The sequence below is a fragment of the Vulpes lagopus genome, chromosome 12 (genome assembly GCF_018345385.1).
Source record: "Vulpes lagopus strain Blue_001 chromosome 12, ASM1834538v1, whole genome shotgun sequence".
Lineage (NCBI taxonomy): Eukaryota > Metazoa > Chordata > Mammalia > Carnivora > Canidae > Vulpes > Vulpes lagopus.
The window spans coordinates 48,151,088-48,172,528 of NC_054835.1; the positions used below are offsets into that span (position 1 = coordinate 48,151,088).

A 21,441-nucleotide genomic window follows, 5' to 3' on the forward strand; every position below is an offset into this window, starting at 1 on the left:
AGGAGGTCTGTTTCACTTACGTATGTGATTCATTTTTAAGTTTTCAACTTACCATCTCCCCCCATTCTTGTTCTGTACATTACGTTACTCTAAATCATCAATTCGTAATGAAAAAGCATAATTAAAATGAATTACCTTAATCTTAGTGCATCATTCAAATGTAGCAAATGCAAAGAGAGCAGACCTGCCTTTCTAATTTTAAGAACCTGCTGTGTGATCTCTTCTTTTTCAAGCTTCCCTGGTCTTTTGTGATTAATTTTAGTAACAGGAGAACGACCTGTTTAAGAACAAATGAGTCATGATACAGCTTAGTATCTAGAAACCTAAAATCACCCTCCTCCACAGAGAATATCATTTTCAAGTATGAAATCCTCATGTTTTAAACATTTATACTCCATGTTAACTCTACAAGGCTTCCAGCCTCGAAAGAGATGGGGAGGGATAGGCTAGGAACTCGCAATTGTAGAAAGCAAACATGCAAATTGCCTTCTGAAAGGTACTTCAGTATGTTTTATGACATAAAAAAAACCCACCTATAGAAGTTTATAATCTGTGTAGTTCAAAATAGTCTTTCATTCAGCAGCTTCCTACCAATATAAATTTCTCATAAGCATGAAGAGCAACCTCTGAGTTGTGTATAAATTATCCATCCTGGCACAGTTGGGCATATAATGGATATGCACCTAGAAAAGCAGTGGTCAAAATGGAAAGAAATCTGATTACTGCCACCTAAGGTAGCAGCATTCTTGGCTATGTCACTTTCCTTCTTCAACTGCAGTTATAAACCTTTTCCAGATTAACTGTACAGTTAGCAATGACTTTAATGAATATAAATTCAAAATACATGGTGGACAAAACAAGGATTTCCTTTTAATAGGTTGTCTTTCCCATTAACCTTTTAACAGAAAAAAATAGTCAAGTAAAAAAAAAAAGCCTGGTCACGCAGAGAGCACAGTTCAATAGACATCTTGCATAATTTTGTTAGAGTCCCCCAACCCCCCGCTCTCTCTCTCTCTCTCTCTCTCTCTATATATATATATATTTTTTTTTTTAAGTTCACTTTCTAAAGACAGTAACTTAAAATTGATGGTGGTAGCAATACCAGAAATGGCTGGTATTAATTCTGAGACAATCTTCTGGAACATTTTATGGATATTTTATGCAAACCAAGGAAATTATTTTTTATTTTTTTCAGGGGATCAGGGACTTCATTTCTTCTTCATTCACCAAATATTAATGATCACCTCCCAGGAGTCAGAAATCATAAGTATTGGGGATACAGGGATGAGTAAGATTTAGGGAAAAGAAAATAGTGTAATAGGATCAAAATAAGTCTTCCTGTGGTAAATTGTTACATCAATGACTAGAGTGATCCACCCTTCCCAGGATCCACACTGTGTATGCTCCCTATGATGCTTAAGTCTGTGTGTCAACCTGATTGGGCCACAGGGTGTCCAGATATTTGGTCAAATAATGGTGTTTCTGTGAGGGAGCTTTTGGATAACATTAACATTTAAATTGGTGGATGAGTCAAGTAGATTGCTTTCTCTAACGAAAGCCTAAACAGAACGAAAACACTGACAGCCTCCCACCCTCTAAAGCAAGAGTTCTTCCTATCCAAGGGCTATAAACTAGCACAGGGTTTTCTCCCCACCACCTATGAACCTCAAACAAAACACTGGCCCTTCCTGCATCTTGAGCCTGCTGGCCTCTGTACTGGAAATACCTATTTGCTCTCCTGGGTCTCTAGCTTGCTGACCTGCCCTGCAGATCTTGAAACTTGCCAATTGCATGAGCCAATTTCTTAGAAGTCTATTTGTGTGATAAACAGATGCACAGCCTATTAGTTCTGTTTTTCTGGAGAATCCTGACTAGCCTACTTTCACAATGACTCTGGGCTTCACCACGTGACTTGCCTTGGCCAAGTGGGACATCAGGAAACATGGTGCCAGCAGAAGCTTAAGCGTGTGTACATTTAGGCTTGCCCTCTTCAAAAACTATCAGCACCATGTAAGAAGCCTGTGCTACCCTCCTGAAAAGGCCAACATGGAGAACCAAAGCAATACTGGCCAAGAGCCCAAGCTAAAAGCCAGTAGAGTCATCTTGTGTGACCCTGCAGAGATCTTTGGAAATTGTTGACAGTGTTTCATGTGTGTATATATTTATATAAACATAAATATAATGACTAGGTTACCACTGGCTGACAACACAAAGGATGAACTAGAGGAAAGATAGTCCAGAGCCGATAAGACCAACTCATAGAACACAAAGGGGGCCTTTGTGGAGATGGCAGCTACGAACATGGAGAGGAGAGTCAGAAGCAGAGCCCGCAGAACCTGGAGACTGCATGGATGTGGGAGACAGAGGAGATGGAGGCAAGCCAAATGATTCTGAGGCTTCCGGCTTGGGAGACTGCACAGATGATCATCTGGTGTTATTCCAACATAGATTAGGAGGACAGGAATGAGCACTGGCTTGGGTAGTGGAGGAGATGCAGGGAGAACAGGCAACAGTAAAGAAAACAAGGATGGTGTTGTATATCTTGAGTGTGACATCCTCAACAAAAACCTGAGCATTCTTTCCACATCAAGGAAAATTACCTGGGGAATGAAATATATTCTTCTTGGAACCTAGCTTTTTCCCCTTGGTAAAACTCAATGTGTTTCAGGAATCAGATTATAAAAATAGAAATGTTGGATGAAGAATGATTAAAATGGACCTTCCCACTGTCCATCTCACCTCTTGCTAGTACCAGCCACCATGACTGTTTGCTCATGGATCCTGGTAAAACGTAATAGAAACAGCTGTCAGAGAGGGGTACTGCCTCACTTGATTCATCAGTCTTAGCCACTATCAAAGGCATATACAGAATTCCTAGTTAAGTAGGCTCATCTAATTTTGTTTTTGGCCCTTGGTCTCCTTGTAAATAAATGGATGGCACAGTGATAATGCTAGCTAGAAAATCCTCTACAAAGCTCCCTCTCCTAGCCCCAAAGAAATGTTCTTTCTCTTTTTGTCTACAGAGTCTCCTGCTGGAAATTTATTAAGCAGAAAACAGCCAAGGTGAGGAAGGTACCAGCTAATTGAATGGGACTCGTACTTCAGCTTGTAAAAGGGAGTGACTCACTAAAATCCAGGAACAAGCCTCAGGCATGAGCCAAAAAGCTCTCTGGGCTGGCTTTCAGCTTAGGGTAAAGCCACTTAAAACAAATCTTTCCAGAAACCTACAGTTCTGGAAAGTACTACCTTCCACCTTCTTGAGGAAAACCCAAACTAAGTCTGCAAACCACTCTAGGCTCTCACAGGGTCCCATCATCAGCCCTACATGCTCTTCCTTCACTAGTTCACTTTGTCAGCCTCACTTGTGAATGTTTTTTATTAATATCTGTGGAACTTATTTCAAATTTCTCTTACCATTTTAAAATTTCTCAGTCACCCTGACTCCAGATTCTAGTCATGAAAATAGAGAATTTTCATTGGCAGAAAACCTGCCCCTTAAGTGGCTTTGTTGATTGACCCACTTGATATTGAGGAAAGAGAACAGGGTTGGAAGCAGAGGCTTGGTCCAAAGCTTAATCAACTATTTACAGCAAGTCATTTAGGCAACCTTCAGCCTCGACTTTCACATTTATATAATGGAATTAATAGATGCCTAGTATATTTATGTATGCTAGCCACTAAAATAATTATCTGAATAATGCTTATTCGTGTGCATGACTTCCAACTAAGAATAAGCTATTTGAAGACAAGGACTGTATTTCAACCTTTGTACCCCGCAGTACCTGGCAATAATAAATACCCAAGGAGCATTTAATGGTGGCATTTAGTGAATACAAAGAAAGCACCAGACATAAGACAGACTAAGTATACTATAGGTAATATCATGAAGATGTCACTACTTATACAGCAGAATTTCTAGCTCCAGGCTTCCAATGATTTCAGCTCTAGTAGTAGGTCCCTTAGACATCACCAACAAAGGTTCTCAGGAACAGGTTAATCTGGTTGTTTGTAAATCATGAACTGTCTGATATTACTAAGCCCTTGCACAGGTCAAGAAAAGTAATAAGGAAGCTATTGTACCAATTCTTATCCTAACCAGTCAAAAGCTATGGCCCAGGTCCACCATTTTCTAAAGTTGCAATACTACTTTAGACAATGATTTGAAATGGCTTGTGAAAAGTAGGAACATCCATCAAGTATGTTTCTCCCGTCCCTCTCAAGGAGCCCTAATAATGCTGATGAAATACCCATCCATAGGTCTTGGGGAGATTAACAATCCACGTATAAATAAAAGTAAATAATTCAACCCCAGATACGTACAACTAATGGTCAAATTAGATAATCAGACGACCTTCCACTCTAGTTCAACAAATCTCTTTCGAATACCCATTCTGTGCCAGGCTCTGCGCTGAACTCTTGTTTTTCAAAAGGAAGAAACACAGGAGGTCTCCATGAAAAATTTGCTGTGTAGGCAGGATCATGCAGCAGTGCAGGACTTTTTTTCCTAAACCAACATGGGTATTAACTGGAAGTGCCCCTGAGGGACTACATGATGATTCCTATAAGCTTCATATGCAAAAATCTCCTTCAAAACGGATGTCTAGAAACAGTTTATAACTCTCCCAAGAAAATACTCTTCTAACCTTATCAACTTACCTTTTGGACCAAACCCTGTACCACTCACCCGAATCACTGCAGGTTCAGATCTGGCTCCACTGAACTTGGCTACTTCCCCCAAATACTCTCAGAGGCTGACAATTTGCCAAGAGTGGAGATTTTGAGAAGAACGTGCTACTGGCCTTACATGCCATTCCAAGAGTGGAGTTCCAAAGTTGTTTGAATCCCAGCAATTTAAACCTTTGTATTGAGTTGAAAAGCACCCCCCCCCCCCCCCCCCCCCCCCGGGGCACCATTCCCTCCCACCCCCATGAGCCAAAACTTGTGAGCTAAAGACAATGGAGGTGCCACCACCCAGCTATCTCCTTCGGTACATCCGAACTGCGGATGCAAGGCTTTGAGGCTATTTTTAATTCCTAGCTAAATTAATTTGGCGCAAAAGTAGCAGGAGTCCCTTCCCTTGGAGGAAATACTTCTGTTACTGTGAATCTGGTACATAAAATAATCCACCCACTGAAGAGCAGAATTAGCACAGGAGTTTTTTTGTTGGGTTTGTTTCCCTGAAATAACTCCGTTTTAAGGTTTCCTGTGGCATCACAGCACGTGAGGAATGGTACCTGTGGGCGACCACAAGGGGTGGTTTCAGGACCCCACAAAAGGCTTCCTTCGTGGTTTGTCTACAGGGTATCTATCGGACCAGGCCACACAGAAGACAGGCATGTCTCTCCCTTGCAGGGGCTCCTTTTACAGGTCCTCTTGCTTACATGTGTCACCTGAGTTTATGTGCCACTGGATAGCAGCATTTGGCAAGAGACAGAACTCCCTTAAGCTAGCAAGAGAAACAGGAGAATGCCAGTCCTACTGGTTTGTAAGAAATATTTTGAAAAGAAATCAATCTTAAAAATCTTAAGACAGCTCTAGGAGGCCTTCCTTCCATTTTCCATAAGGTGGTCGCTCTCTCGTTGCACCTTACACTCAACAGGATTTTATTTCTTCCTCACTTACAGCAGCTAGCCTATGCAATCTCATTATTTGAGAGTATCATTATTTGCATGTTTGGCTCATCTTTTTGGTTGTGTGGGGGGGGGGGAGGCGGGGGTGTACCAGGAGGGCAAGAATGTTCTTTACCTTCATATCTTCATAGCATGAAGCCCTCGGTAAGTACTCAAGGAAGGAATGCCATTTAGGGATGCAAACAACTTTAAATACCATCAAGTTCAATCTCCATATCAATAAATAAGAAAACCGAGGTCTAGAAGGATTTTCAGGGACTTGGCAGGGCAGAAATCCCAATTCCCACTGCAGAACTCTTTTGACCTCACTTTGGCTGAATTTTAAATGCAACTTTTTAAGCACCTGCACCTTTCACAAATCTCCCTTTGTCAGTTCAGGAATAGATAAGTGTTTCAGGTAGAACTGGGTTTGCTCACAAAATTGTCTTATTTCCATATTAAATGTTAAAGTGTGCTTTGAGAAAATAGAAGATTCGCTAATTAAATTTCTACGTTTATTTTAAATGTTTTGAGTTTTGTTACAAATGAACCTCTGAAATGTTGAATTTTAAACAACTCAGCAGCCTTTTTTCATTTGCTCGGTTTCTAAGACACCGGAAAGAACTCGAGAACGAGAGGATTCTCAAGTCTGCTGTAATGAAGAGAAAATAATCTTGCAACCTGGACATACAGCCTTCCCCAGGTCCCAGCCCCACACCAGGTCTCACTTTTGGCTTATACAGCCACTGATGTGACTGTTTCCAGGTTCACTCTAAGCATTTATAGTCAGTGCTCTTGAGCTTCCCCCAATGACTCAGTTTTACGGTCTTTGCAGACCTGACGATGTACTCAGATCAGAAGTAAGCTTCCCTGGCCTTTTAACAAGTTAATTTCTTCATTTATGCCCTTCTGAACATTCTGGCAGGCACTCGCTAACTCGTGATGCTGTCTGCATGGATGCTGGTTGTTTCCCAGGTGAGGTACACTAATGACCCAGGAAGTTATTTTTACATTTCCTGAATACTGTTTAATTGCATGGCTCAGAGAGCAGAAGTACCAGGTACTACTACAGGTCCAGTTTCTCCCCAGACAGGCAAGGGCACTGGTGAAAAGGTGCGAGGCAAATCAACACAAACAAAAGGAACACAAAAGTACAGGAAGGGAATTGCCTAGGGTGGGGGCAGGGGGGCAGGTGTTAAGCCTTTGAACAGGTCAGCGCCTTCCCTTCTTCCTCAAATGCTCACAGATGCAGTGCACGGAGCAAATATTCCAAAGATCATGTTGAAAGAGTTATCTAACATTCATGTGGTTGTATGCATATCCTGTAAAGACTGTACGTACTGAAAAGGTGTGGGTGTTTGTTTAGGGCTTTCAGGGCAGCACTGAGATTGGGAGGAACGTCTGAAAGGCTTGCTTCGCAGTGCTCTCCCCCTTAAGGCACATAAAGTATGGGGGGGGGGGATGAATACACACATGCATACATCCTGGAAGACCTGAAGATGCCTGCTTTCCTCTTGCAGGGAGGGCTTCACGAACAGATGTAATTTGAGCAGAGACCGTTCTAACAGGCAGGAGTTCCAGACTGAAGGACAAAGCAGCTGAAATTTTAAAAGGTGAAGGGCAGGAGTCTGAGGCAGTCGGCCCCTCTGGGACCAGCCCCCAGGTCCCCTCACCCCATCACGGCCAGAGCAAGGAAGAAGAAAAACATCAGCTCACGGCATCAGTGGCAGCTGAAGAAACAGAAGCACAGTCAGTTCTTCCCAAGAGCAGACTCGCACCCCCCACCCCACCCCAAAAGGCAAGGCTTGTCTGTGTCCTACTTTATGCCTTAGTGGGGACGGGGCTGGGGCAGAAGGGACGTTAGCCATTTCTAAACATGGGACGATTTTGTTTTCTTTGTCGTCTTACAAAATCTTAGATGCGGGGCAGGAGTGCTGGGCAGAGCACTTCTGAGGCCGCACCCCTGGCAGCACAAATCCTGTACCAGCTCAAAGTGCCTTTCCAACACAAAGTCTTACGTTTTCCTCCTCTGTCCTTGGCGTGCATGAGGTTGCACTTGAAGTCTCGGAGATGCTTGGCTTTTATCTCCATATTGGGAGGGAGTGTCTGGCAACAGAACTCTCTGCATCCAGAGGGGGTAGGGAAGGAGGGCTGAGAATGGCCTGACCCATTCTGGGGCAGGGGTGGGGGTGCAGTAGGGGGAGATGGGGTCCTTCCACCCTTCAGTTGAACCCAGACACCCCTTCACCTCCTCAGTTTCCCTACACTTCTGCATCCTTGCAGCTAGCCCGCTCCTTGAGTCTTGAAGATGATCTCTGTTCCAAAGAGTTTTTAACTCTTTCCATATGGCTCCTTGTAATTGGGGCAGTGCTATTTCACACTTTTCACAGCACTTGTCCTTTCATCCTAAAGATTCAGGACCAGGTCCAGTGTCTGTGCACTACACACGGTCTGTCCCTCTTCTCTGTCCCCATGTGTGAATGCCCTGGGGTCTGCGGAGCTGACATCATTAAGCAGCAGGTGAACTGTGTGCATCTTAAGCGTTCACCACACATGAAACAAATCTCAATCTAAAAACTTTTAGATTTTCAGGGGGAAAAAATACAACTTAAGAGGAAAAAAACTACATATTTTGTGTTTCCTGATCCTTCCATTCCATTAACTGGCCTTTCCCATGCCTGTTAGCATTTTTCTAAATGCTTAAACAGAACTTTGAAGGATTACACCATGGTAATAGTAGCAACTTCTCCACTGACAGGACAATCAGGCCACCACAGAAGACCCTCCCCCCTTCTTTCCTTTCACAACCTCGAATCATCCACAAACCTCTTGGACACTCAAGAGACCTGTTGCAGTGTCCCCTAATCATTTACATCTTTTATATGCTTTGTTCTCCTCATCTAAAAAATAAGGTTAACCTAGATAAGTCTTCACCACTCCTTTCAGCTCTATAATTCTAGGACTTTAAAATGTATTCAAGAAAGATAAAATAAAATCCTACCATCTCATCTCAGCTCTGTGTCCTGACACCTTTATGGTTTTCCAACTACCTCTCTGGTGCAGTTTAAGTCTGGGCACCTTGCAGATTTGTACAATAAATAAAATTGCCCTGCACACAGACACACACTTCTCATGCCCCGGCTGCACAAAGCCCCAACAACCAAAAGGCAAATTTTCTTCTTGGAAGAGAACGCACAGACTGTTCAAGTACTTTTTTTCCTCTCATATTAAAAAAAAAAAAAATCCTCTCTTATCTTCACTTTCACAGATATTAAGATGTGAGACAGACCATCTATAGCAGGTCAACACAACAGGGAGTAGGGAAAACCTCAGAATGAACACATCAGCTCACAGGTGTGCATCCCATTGTATCTTACCAACAGACCATCACTAAGGCTTCCTGCCTGGCTTGGGGTTCTAGGAGTAGAGTGGCTACATAGCGATCATCAAAACAGGGTAAGAATTTAACAGGCATGAACTAATCTGTAGCAGGCATAACCCAAAACTTCCCCATGTAAACATGATAGTCCTGCACGAACTGGGATGTATATCAACTCTTTATGTGTAGTATTGAAAGCTTATAGAATTCATGACATAAGCAGAGAGCTAGCCTACAGCCCTTCTAGGAAATTGCTAGAACATCACTACCTGGTCGTCTTCCTCCTACTTCTCTTCCTGCTTCTCCTTGGTCTTGCCTTCCCTCTTTTATCCAATCCACTAATGCTCTCTCCTGGACCCTAATCTCTTCTTCTCATTCTATGTACCCCATTCTCTAGGCAAAATGATCCACACCCAAAGCTTAAAACTAACGAAAACCAGAGGAGGGGAATCTTTATCTTTAGGATACCCTCTACTTTCAACCTCCATACCTGCATTCATAGACAACGGTCTTCTCAATGCCCGACTTAAACTACACATGTCCAAAGTGAAACCCTTGATCTGCCCTATCATCCTATACTCCCCAATACATTCTCCCTCCATGGTCTTGATGGCCTCCATCCATTCACAGGTTTAGGCCTGAAGCCCGAGAGTTTTTCCTCAACACCTCCATCTCCCTGATCCCCCACCAATGGCCAAGGGCTCCAGATTCAGCTCCTCAATGCATCTTGAATGAGTTCACTCTGCCCATCCACACTTCTCCTACCTCCCCCCCAAGCTTCTGCTACCTTGCCCTCCATGCTGATTCTTCATCCTTTGGTATTTCCCCATTTTCACTCACCCCCTAACCTGGTCCATTTCCCATAAGGAAACCAGAGAAATCCTGTTACCATACCAAAAGGATCAACACATTGTTCCTAATTTAAAGCTTCTTTCAGGATCCTTACTGCTCCTAAGATTGTGTTCAAAATCCTTAACTACACATCTGATTACCAGCTTGCTCTTCTTCTCTCACACACTAAACTTCCCACATCAGGGCTTTCTCACTTGCTTTTCCCTTGGCCTGGAACGGTTTTTCATGGGGCTCCATATGCCCTAGCACATACACACACATGCACGTTTCCCTTGTGCTTGCCTATCTTGTTCTGGAAGCTTGGTTTCAATGCCATTTCTTTGGGAAAGCCTCTGATCACCTAGAGGAGGTCTCTTAGGTAAACACATTCAGAGAACGTTTACCCTATTTTAATTAGTGATATCTTCCATGCCTATCTTTCCCCATACTTTGTACTTAATAACAAGTATTTGGGGCACCTGGATGGTTCAGTTAAGCATCCAATTAGTAATTTTGGCTCAGGTCATGATCTCAGCGTCATATGACTGAGTTCCACACTGGGCTCCATACTCAGTGGGGAGTGTGCTTGAGATTCTCTCCTCCTCTCTCTGCCTCTACCCCCATTTCCCTGTGTGAGCTCGTGCTCTTTCAAACAAATAAATCTTCAAAAAAAAATACATATAGTACTTAAGCAAAAGAATGAAGAAGTGGAAGGAGGGAAAGAAGTCAGGCAATAACTACACCCCTATGGCCTGCCAATCCCCTATCACACCCCATTCCTGCTGGAGCTAAAATGGGAGAACAGAAGGATGGATTCAGAATAATGACCAAGGTGGCCAAAGAAACACCATGTGATGCTTGAGGCCAACTTTCAGGAAAGCTGGTACTTTTTATCTACACCTATTTTTACCTCTAGGATGCCAAAAATGTGGAAACAATATTCCTGAAAGAAGGGGAATGTGCAAGGGTCAGGTGGAGCACACTACTTTTTTGTATATAGGTGGGTAGTTCATGGACGTGGACCTTCTGGTCTGTGAAGACAGAAAACAGGATTATCTCTGAAGCTCCCACATTTTGAGCCTTTGCAGGCCATTGGTGGCTCTGAGCCCAAGGCTTCTGCTCTACGGCTTCCTCCAGCTTCTTAACCAAAACACAGCATGTTCCCAGGTGCTCAGGGTGCAACAGTAAGTTCCTTTGTTACATGTCCGATAAAACAACATAAATATGAACCCCTAAGAGCTCACCATGAGTATGCCCTCTTCAGAAAAGGGAAGAATTCAGCCCTGCCTGCTCTGAGAAAGCCACTTTGAAATCTGTGTTTCCTGATGGGAACAAGAGTCAAAGGTAGGAATCACACTTGGAGCACGTAATTTAAGTATTTGTGACTGAAGTGATCCAGCAAAAGCAATTCAGAATAGAAGTGTCTCCTCCTCAGGCCTCCCCTGCAAATTTCTTTTTTCCTGTTAAAGTATTTTCCATATAACAGCCCAATTTTCCACTCAATATATTTTAGATATTGGGATTTCCCAGGCCTCCTGACTCCCACTCTCCTTTGCTGATCCCATTTTTCAGTAAACAAGAGATGCAAGAGACGCTCACTAGAGACAGACGGAATTAGGGCACAAATAAAATTACGTGTTCACACATGGGCAGCTTCAGAGATCAGTTGTTCAGTGGAACAGATGCTAAATTATTTAAATCAACAGCAGCATTTATAATACATAATGAAAAGAAAGGATCTCATAAAGCAAAGTAGAAAGAGGCATGTTACGTTGGCCAAAAGCAAGGACAGTCCTATTAGTCAACCAACTGTTAGGGTGAACGGTAAAGGGTGATTTACTTTTGTTGTGAAATTTGTTAACATTTTCAGAAAAGAACCACACTGTGTTTGTGAAAGCTCTCACTATAAAGTTGGTGAATTTAGTCCATGTGGTTGCCCAGAGTGGAAGAGTACAAGCTAACAAATTCTCCTCTGACCCTGAAGTCTTCTTGCCATGGCTCAAAAGGACTATAGATCTGTACATTAGTACAAGTCAAAGTTGTACAGGACTCATTGGCAAGTCTTCCCATTAAGGGTATGTGCCAAAACAACAGTTGTACAGGCATTAAAAAAAGGTGAAGTCACAAATCTCCATTAAATCAAATAACAGCTTCCAGACTACTTACATCAGTGTCGGGTCCCTTATCCGCACCCGGACAAGAAAAAGTGACAAATTCATGGCACCTCTTGTGAACCACAAAACAGCAAACTGGTGGAGAGAAAAAGAAAACTGAAATTAGTAATTTAAACACACAAGCTTTGTTGTCCAAAACAAGACTATGTCCTATTAGAAGTCAGTTTAATTTCACTATAGACAGAATCTCAAACAGCAATCAGAAGGCATTTTATTCAACTCAGCTTGGTATTATGTGGACGTACAGATAACAGAACCATAAAATGCCATGTCTGACAGGGCCCAAAGAGACCTAAACACTAGTTTATTCTTTAAAGTTGAGGGAGAGAGAAACAGGGCCAGAGTTCATAAGACAGTTTCCCAAGATATAAAGCGTCAATCTAAATTTAAACTACTTTGCACTGTCCTTTACCAATACACACACACATGCATATCAAGATCTATACACATCATACCCTGTGGGGAAAATTAAAACATAACAGGTCATACCTAAAGGGATATCTATGTGGTTGCAGAACTTCCTCAGCAGAATTCTGAATTCAAAGAACTCATTGATACACAAACCTAATCTATAGAAAACACCCCTTTGAAATGGAAAAAGAAAAAAAAAAAGGTGAACACCTTAACACCTTCTTGTATGTCCTTCTTGTTCCAAATGTTGTCACCAGCTGAGGGGAGTCCCCACAATTTGATCCAATCTACTACACGGCAAATATTTTCAGTAAGTTCAACATGGTTTTGATAAACATTCAGGATGGATCAATAAAAGAGCTGTTACAATTAGTAATCCCCTAAAGGGCTTTATGGGTAATATAACGTGAAAGACACAAAAAAATAAATGACCTAGTCTATCCTTTTTCAAAAGCTTATAAGTTTACTGAAGGGTATGACCACTGTTCTTTGTTGAACAACCCACTAAAAAATAGGCCCACCTAAATACTGGGTAAGCCCTATCTTATGCTACAGAAGGCGGCTAGAGCTCCCCAGACTCTGGGCTCTTTTCTCCCCTCAACGATACCACAACTCCTTGCACATGTGGCCACAAATTCAACTGAAGAGGGTCAGTTGTTTCAGTGAGAGGGGAGAAGATGGCAGGTTTGCTGAGAGCTGAGATCCCAAGAGCAGAGTAAGTATGAAGCTTCATGCTGAGAATGTAAGCAGAGGGCTTTGAGTGGCCATGAAGACATTCAAGAGGTTTCTCATAAGCATTGGCAGCGACTGAAAGATTTGACCGGGGTAACATGCACAAAAACAGTGCTTTAGAAGGCCAAATGGTAGGAACAGGAAGACTTTAATGGACCAGATTTGGACCATGAGGTCCAATTAGAAGCCTCTTGTCTAGTCTGCGAATGAAAGTAATTGCCCATCATTATTTGGTCTGCTAAGAAACGGAAATAATAAATGCCAGAGAAATTTCAGAATGGACTAGACTTGCCAACAGACCGGATACTTCTGAGCATCCTATCATTTTGATGAGTCCCTTTCATATACAATATCTGAGTCCTCACAATGCTATGTAATATGCATCAATATCTATAGTTTACCAAACAGAAAATATCATTTCCCCCCTTCCTTCCACTGTGTCCTAAGCCATTGACAGGAGCAGAAAAGATATGAGGCAATGCCAAGATTTTATACATGGGTGACAAGAAAAGGAGTATGTGGAAGGAATTACACTTAAAATAAATACATTACATGTAAATATGTGTGTGTGTACACATATATGTGTGTTTTAGATCTATAAAATAACCAGAGGGTGAAGATGTGGGTATGCCCTGTCAGGGTAATGGATAAAGGATGGTCGTTTTAAAAGTTTCCTTTTAAGATGGTCATAATACAATGTCACTAGAAAAATACTTCTTTAAAAAAAAATGTGGGTCTGGTATGAGCAAGCAGAGTCAGATATTGGAGAGAACCATCCATAGGAAGGGACAACTGAAGAGGTTTTGAAGAGCATCCTTCTGGAAGCAGAGATGCCCAAGTAAAGGGTTCTCCTTGGCTGCCTGCCCTGGCCATTGTACCTGTCCACCAGGAGGGCAGGAGAGGACAGTGAAGCCATAGAGAGCTAGCTCCCAACTGCCTCAGCAGTGCCAAGACACTGCAAAGGGCAGCACTTAGCTCCTCCAAGCCCTCAGAGCAGCTTTTTCACGATGTTTCTGCTAAAAGCATCTCCACTGCAACCCTCTCCAGGATGGATAATAAAGCAGAGCTGTGATGGCACAAATTAATCTCATCTGCTCACTCTCCCCAGGCACAAAGTCATTGCTCACTCACTAGAATTAGAAAGATAAATTACGAAAGGAAAAGGGTCACAGGAGCATTATTTCCTCATCATAGTTTATTATGGGTATGATGTTTTGAAGGGAAAATGAGCAGATTCCCTCTTTAATCGTTCAACATACTGGGGTTTTTGTTGCTTTTTTTTTTTTTCTTCATTTTAAACCACCTCTGCATTCAGGTGAACACTTAAGAAAACCTGTATTTATCAAATCCATTTGGATGGTTTTTTCTATCCATCCTTTCTATTCCCATTTACCTGTAAAGGCACTTATAAATCTCTACCCACAAGTATTTCTAACATATGCCTCAAAAAAATCTCATATCCAGTTTTATCCCAAGAAGCTCCAGGCCCTCACTATACAGTATATAATTTGCAGAAGCAGTAAAAAAAAAAAAAAAAAAGTCCCACCTACCCCCAAAATTACTTCCTCCTGGCCTACCTTAGCTACCTCCCGCTCCCTCCTGCCTTACATGAAAGTCACATCTAGAAATGATTAGATTCACCCAACAGGAGGTGGAAAAAAGAGTCCTGTGAGAGCTGCTCATCCATGTGAGCTATATGGAGGATAAAGACCCTGTAAAGCCTGTTCAAAGATTCAAGATTCAGAATGGATGAACTTCAGAGAAAGAACAACATGCCCACATCTAGGTGACTATGGGAAGGCAAGAGAAAGCCCAGTTATCCCCCGTCCTCCTATCCCATCTCTGTCCCCACCCCATGGGCAGGGAAGAGGAGCCCTGCATTGGCAGGCTCTGGCTGCATACAGCATTTGTTAAGGAGAGGCCATCCCAGAAAGCTGTGCAGCGACCAGAGATTCCAAAACGACGGATGGTGGACCTTGACCTTTGGTTTCAAGTTCCAAACGAAATCGGGTAATGCATATTTTGTAAGACAATATATTGCCAACATTTGAGAAAGTCTTGCTAGGGTAGCTGAAGAATGAGGAACAGATTGGCTCTATAATAATAGAAGAGAATGTGTTGGGTTTACCTGGAGATGGACAGCATAGTTTCCCCAGGCTAAAAATTAGGAACGGTTTTTATTTTTATTCGGAATTCTAAACGTCTTCATCTCATCATGCTATCTAGAGCCAGGGGAGCTGGGGAAGAGTTGAGGGTAAGGCAGTTGTGTCACCCAGTATGCATTTCAAACATGCTTGTCTGACCTTGGCAGGCAGGAAGCGGAGCCACACACGTCAGGGCAGACTCTTTCTGTTCCATGACCTATCCTGGAGCTGGACCATTGGTGCTTAAACAAGCCTTTGCTTAAGCAAGCACAGGCTGGCCAATAAAACTGAGATGAAGCCCCATTCCCCAAGACTTCGGGGCATGTCTGCTTATATAACCAAATGATAGGTTTTAAAATATGAAGCTGTCCTGCAGCTTAAAGTCACAAAGTAAATCTTCATTCAATTATTTTCTAAGCACAAAATCGCCTTCCTCTAATCCTCTATGTGATATGCTTATGCTACCCAACAGTGATGGATGACACATGAAATGCAGAATCACATGAAGCAAAGGACGTGGGAGGACAAAAATAAATAAATAAAGACCACAGGTTTGGCCAAATAGTGATTCTTAACATTATCTGGCTTTAAAATTGAGGGTGCTTCATCAACTGATCCATATCACATGCTAATCTTACTTACGGAAGTAAAGCTAAATGGAAATTAAGGAAGAGTGTTCACCATCTGTCAGAAGTAGATTTCCAAGACAGAATAACAGTTACCCCTGTTGGCTCAAGAACGCACAATGACTTCCAAAATATAGAGGTGGGTGCTGATGCTGCCATGTTGATGTTAACAGTGGTTTTCACTTGTGCTCATTAAAGTGAGCAAAACCCAACCAAGAACAATCTGAAAGCCAAACACTCAGTGAGAGAGAAACATTCCCTTCTGACACTGTACCCCCATGAATTTGATCAGAATTGATTTAACTCTAATGGTCTTGGCTCATTAGACACCCCTGGAGGAACTGTAGAGAGCTTGGTTTCTGCGCCAAATGTCATCACGCAGATGGATGACTTGGGGCTCTTGATACCAGAGAATGTTCTCCAGAGTGATCTCCGGCAAGTGGCAAACCCAGAGACATTTATCATTATTTTATTTAAACAAAGAGCTTTACTAAAAAAACAAAAAACCTTGTGGTGAATTGATGCTACATATATAGGAATCAGCTACAGCTACCTGCTGGTCAACGCAAACTGCTCCTTACAAATGCTCCCAACATGGATCACACATAAATCAAGTAGGTGCAGCAACAGCTCTGACAGGAGGGAAAATTCTAATTGAAGGTGATTAGTCACCACCTCATGCCCACTAGGAAGGCTATTAAAACAAAACATGTGATGGGGAAGATGAGGAGAAATCGGAACGCTTGTCCATCTCTAGGGACAATGTAACACAGTACGAAAGGCAAACACAGAACTACCCTATGTTCCAACGATTCCACTTCTAGGTCTCGGATATTTGCACATCCATGTTCACAGCAGCAGCAACAAAGTTGGACACAACTTAAATGTCCATCAACAGATGAATAAACAGAATGCAATATATCCATACAGATTGTTCAGCCTTAAAAGGGAAAGATTCTGACACATGCTACAACATGGATGAACTCTGAGAACATTATGCTAAGAGAAAGAAGCTGACACAAAAGGAGAGATTACTGTATGATTCCACTTATACAAGGTGCCCAGAGTAGTCAAACCCAGAGACAGAAGGTAGAACAGGGCTGGGGAAGAAGAGTGGGGAGTTAGCGCTAAAAGGGTAGAGTCCTATTTGGAACAACCGAGTTCTGGAGATCGATGGTGGTGATGGTTTCACAAGGCACTGTCAATGCACATGCCACTCAATTGTATATTTGAGATGATCAAAACAGTAAGTTTTAGGGTATGTATATTTTACCACAATTTATTCATCAACCTGGAATGATATTTATGAAATTAGAAATGAGAGAGCCTTGCAGTCCTGCATATGTGAATTTTCTGTAGTTATTTTTGTTCACAGCTTAGTTATGAAACCAAGAAAGAGTTATTTGCTCCGATCGCATAAAATTTTTAATAAAGTCAGTGACCAAATAGAGTGGGGACATGGGGGAAATTCAGAGCAGAGTACTCCCATGACTGCTGGAGACCAGAGACGTGTCCCACCAACCCTCCCATCTCACTCACCAGTGGTGATTGTCAGTAATGCTGATGGAGACCAGGACTGTCAGACTGAAGGCTCAGGCTTTTTTTTTTTTTTTTAAACCAAATCCTTGTGACACTCATGCTCAATCTATGTGTAAAATGGGACTACCCCTATGTACACATGACATGGATTGCCATGTGCACTGAAGAGAAAAAATCTATCACTTTCCGTTTCTCTTCAAGAAATCATTTCTTTTCCTTTTCACCCTCTGTGAAATCACCCACCTGATTTCAAAATTCAGGTCAGAGTCTGATAAAATGGAACATATGCATAAAAACTCCCTGTTACCCAAAATGAATGGGAGAGGGTACGCATTATGTAACAAATCTCCAAATCAAGAAATAAAAACCTACTACAGGTAATCGTCCAATTTTGTTTAGAACAGAAGACTGGAAGCTAGCTGAGTTTCCTCAAGTTCCTTTTTTTAAATACATGAATGGTTGCCATCATGTGAGGTGGTTTTAATTAAATTTTGCTTAGCTGGAAGGGATTAATGAAAGGTAGCGTCACATCAGAATACAATGAAATGAAAATCTCTAAGGCAAGTGAACCACTTTCAGCTTTGTAGGGAAAGTCATGAAAATTTGAGCTTATGTTATATTTGCATGCTCAAAGAAAATTATTGGTTTCAAATTTGTAACAATGAAAACAGTCTTCTCGTGGGATACATGTTCAAGTTGTATGAAAACAAATCAAGTAAATGTGCTTTATCACATATTACCAGAAGGGATGACATTCTTCAGGCAGCACAGATTCTGCCTTTAAGAATTAGTGCGCATGCTCCTGATAAAGTCTCAAAACCTCCAGCATTCCCCTTTCTGGTCAGGCACCTCATCCCTCTCCATCCCTCCCCCAGGAGAATCATCTTTAACCTGTTCTTCTTCTCTAAGGTCACCAAGTCCTATCGATGGCACTGTGTGTGTGTGTGTGTGTGTGTGTGTGTGTGTGTGTGTGTGTGCGCGCGCGAGCTCCTTCCTGGTTGGATTCGCGATACATTTTTAGAGAAAGCAGAAAGACTGAATACAAAAGGCGTCTCCTGGTTACTGGGTCAGATCAACTGGGCAAACAGGGTTGCCATCTCGCAGCTCAGAGTAGAACCTTAAGGGGACACAGCATGTAACACTAAGGAGAAAAAGAAACCAGATCTTGGTGTTGGCACAGCACTCCCCTCTAGACTTTTCAGATACGTGAGCCATCAAGGACCCTTTCAAATACTCTCTATATACCTATTTCTCCAATGTATACCGTGTAATTTAGTATACCTGCATATGTAAGATCATAGCACACATGCTTTTATGGTGTGTGCCCCTGTACATGGGATTTTCTGTACTTGCAGCCAAAAGAGATGTAAAATGACAAAGGGTGAATTGGCAGGTTGTGGGAAATGAAGGAGGCCAAGAGATAAGAATGAACTGGAACCCCAAAATTCACAGCCTGGGCAAAGTGAGCACCCTATGCTGCTGGGTCACTCAAATAGAGGTGTCAGGCAAGCAAGCAGAACTTCAGGGTTAGAGGTCCAAAGGCAGCTGGGGGCATGCAGACCAAATTCTGAGAGGTGTCTGCATAGCTGAGATCTGAAGAGAAAATGGTGGATGAACTCTAGGTTGTAGGGAAGAGTCTTGGGAACACCCACATCAGCGGCTGATGGTGAAATGGAAGTAGCAGCTGGGAAGTGAGAGGACAAAGCCCTGACTTAGGGGACTGGAGGAAGTTGAGGGAAAATGAATTTCAAGAACAGTTGGGCTATCACTGGTATAAACGATTCTTCTAGAGCCAAGGAGTAAAGATTAGATTTGAGAATGAGATATGGCCCCTTATGGCCCAAAAGCCACACACTTAGGAGACTGATAATGACAGCACCACAATGACATAGGTCAACAGGTCCTTGATACAGAGCCTCCCTTTTACTTTTTCTCATATTCTTCAACCTAGAACTGAAACAGGATATACTTTTCTGATACCATCAATATACATCAGTAACAGTCTTAATTCCTTAAGTCAATCTAGTATAAAGGCCCAAATGTTTTATAGAAAAAAAAATCCCTTAAAAATATATGACAAAACTCAGGCTAATGTGTTTTAAGGAAAATCCTAAGGCTTGATTTTTAAGCCCAGACCCTGCCATGTTTTTGTGATTTTGAAATCGAAAGAACCCAACTTCCTTTTTAAGTTCCTAAGGGCATAGAAAACCTTAATAACTTGGCAATAGGACTCTCTATCTGAACACTGGCCACCCAACATGCACTTCGGGTTTCCTTTTTGATAAATTACATCCATTCTACCCAAGACTTTATCAAGCCTGTAATACCAGACTTCTCTCAGCAGTATTTTTTCGAAGACTTTTTAAGCAGTTAGGTTCACAGAAAATTGAGGGGGAAAATAAAGAGATTCCCTGTAGACTCCCTGTCCCCACACATACATAGATTCCTCTACTTTCAACATCCCCACGGAGAGGTACATTTGTTACAACTGATGAACCTCACTGACACATCATTATCTCCCCAAATCCACAGTTTATATTAGGGTTCACTCTAATATATTCAGGTCTTTTATTTTTTTCAGTCTTAAAGGACCCAAACTGGGGTCTACGAGACTTGCAAGGAGTTAAGAAGGTGAGCTGGGCTCTAGGAGGAGGCCTTCCTTCCATCCCTCTTCCAGCCTAAAACCTCATTAATTCCAGGACAGCATGACCTGCTTCCTCTGCTCAGAGGTAACTCGTGTCTAAGACCATCGGTCTGAATTTTAGGGACCCCAAAACTAGTCTCAGCAAAGTGCATGCCACTTGTTTAACAGTACCCCCAAACCTTTCCCAGAATGGCAGGCAAAAGAAACTTCAGCTCCAGAATTCTGAGAAAAGAGAAGATGGTAAGAACACAGCCCAGATGAAGAATGGACTCCTACCGCATAGAGGAAGCTTCTAATTTATAAATTAATTTCATCCATCCTGGGGTGGGTGCTCAACTGGGATACATCTGTTTTCTTTTTTACTAAGGTTGTAAAAAAAGCTACATTGTGACAGCATTGGAAGAACTATTCTGGAGACTACAAGAGGCAATGAAATGGAGTCTCTCCTTTCTTCCATCTCTAAATGTGTTTTTCTGAGCATATCTATGTATCTTTCTGGGCAAGCCTTTTGGGGAATTATCACTCATACGTTTTTCATTCAGTTATCCAGCAAATATTTATTGGGTACCTACTATACACCTATACTCTGGCAATACATGAAGGCCTAGGGGTAGCCAAGACCATTTCTGCTCACAGGGAAGCTCAGGGTCTAGTTAAAAGAAAGATGTACAAAGGAGTTGGTATCTCATATCCTTTCTTTATTCCTCTGCCTCTCCATCCCCTTTATCTTCCACTTTTTTTCCCTCCTTTAATTCGTTATAATGTAAAAGCCAGGGTATATATTTTGTAATATTTATCACTGAATAGTTATGCCTTTCTCAATCTTAATATAGCAAAAGTATAACATCTATTATCTTAAATTTAGACAAGTGGAAATACATTATGTCTCCAACTTGTTCCAACAGACTCCAGCAAGAAGAAAAAAGATGAAACAAAACTGGTACAAGTCAACAATTATAGAAGCTGTGAGACAGGTATATATGGTCTATTCTCACTATGTTTGCAGGTGTTTGGATATGTCCATCATAAAAGGCTAGGAGAATAAGTTAGATGGGTTTTTACCCCAGTGGTTGAGCTCTTCTCCCCCACCACCCCAGCCATTAATCAAAGGCCACTGAGAAATTATCATGATAATATTGACAAAGAGCTGGTTAGAAAAAAACCAGAGCAGAGAATTCAAAAATAAGTTACTTTTACACTTAGTATGTCAAGAATAGTCTCAGTTCTTTCATAAGACAGACTTTAGGATCCTCTAAAAGTTGTCTTTCTAGGTAGTCTCTGAAGCACCCTCGGTGTAATACATTATTTCTACTCTTCTCTCCTACGCAGAATTGCCAAATAAAAATGTCATC

General features: G+C 41.9%; 1 protein-coding gene across 2 annotated transcripts in view; it reads right to left on the minus strand.

Annotated features, from left to right (window-relative positions):
- PRKCA (protein kinase C alpha) overlaps positions 1 to 21,441 on the minus strand; it is a 396,507-nt gene that overhangs the window by 229,919 nt on the left and 145,147 nt on the right. For both annotated transcript variants that reach the window (XM_041725456.1, XM_041725457.1), the window contains exon 3: positions 11,986 to 12,068. In XM_041725456.1, the coding sequence (XP_041581390.1) occupies positions 11,986 to 12,068 (83 nt within the window). The remainder of the gene's footprint in view (positions 1 to 11,985; positions 12,069 to 21,441) is intronic.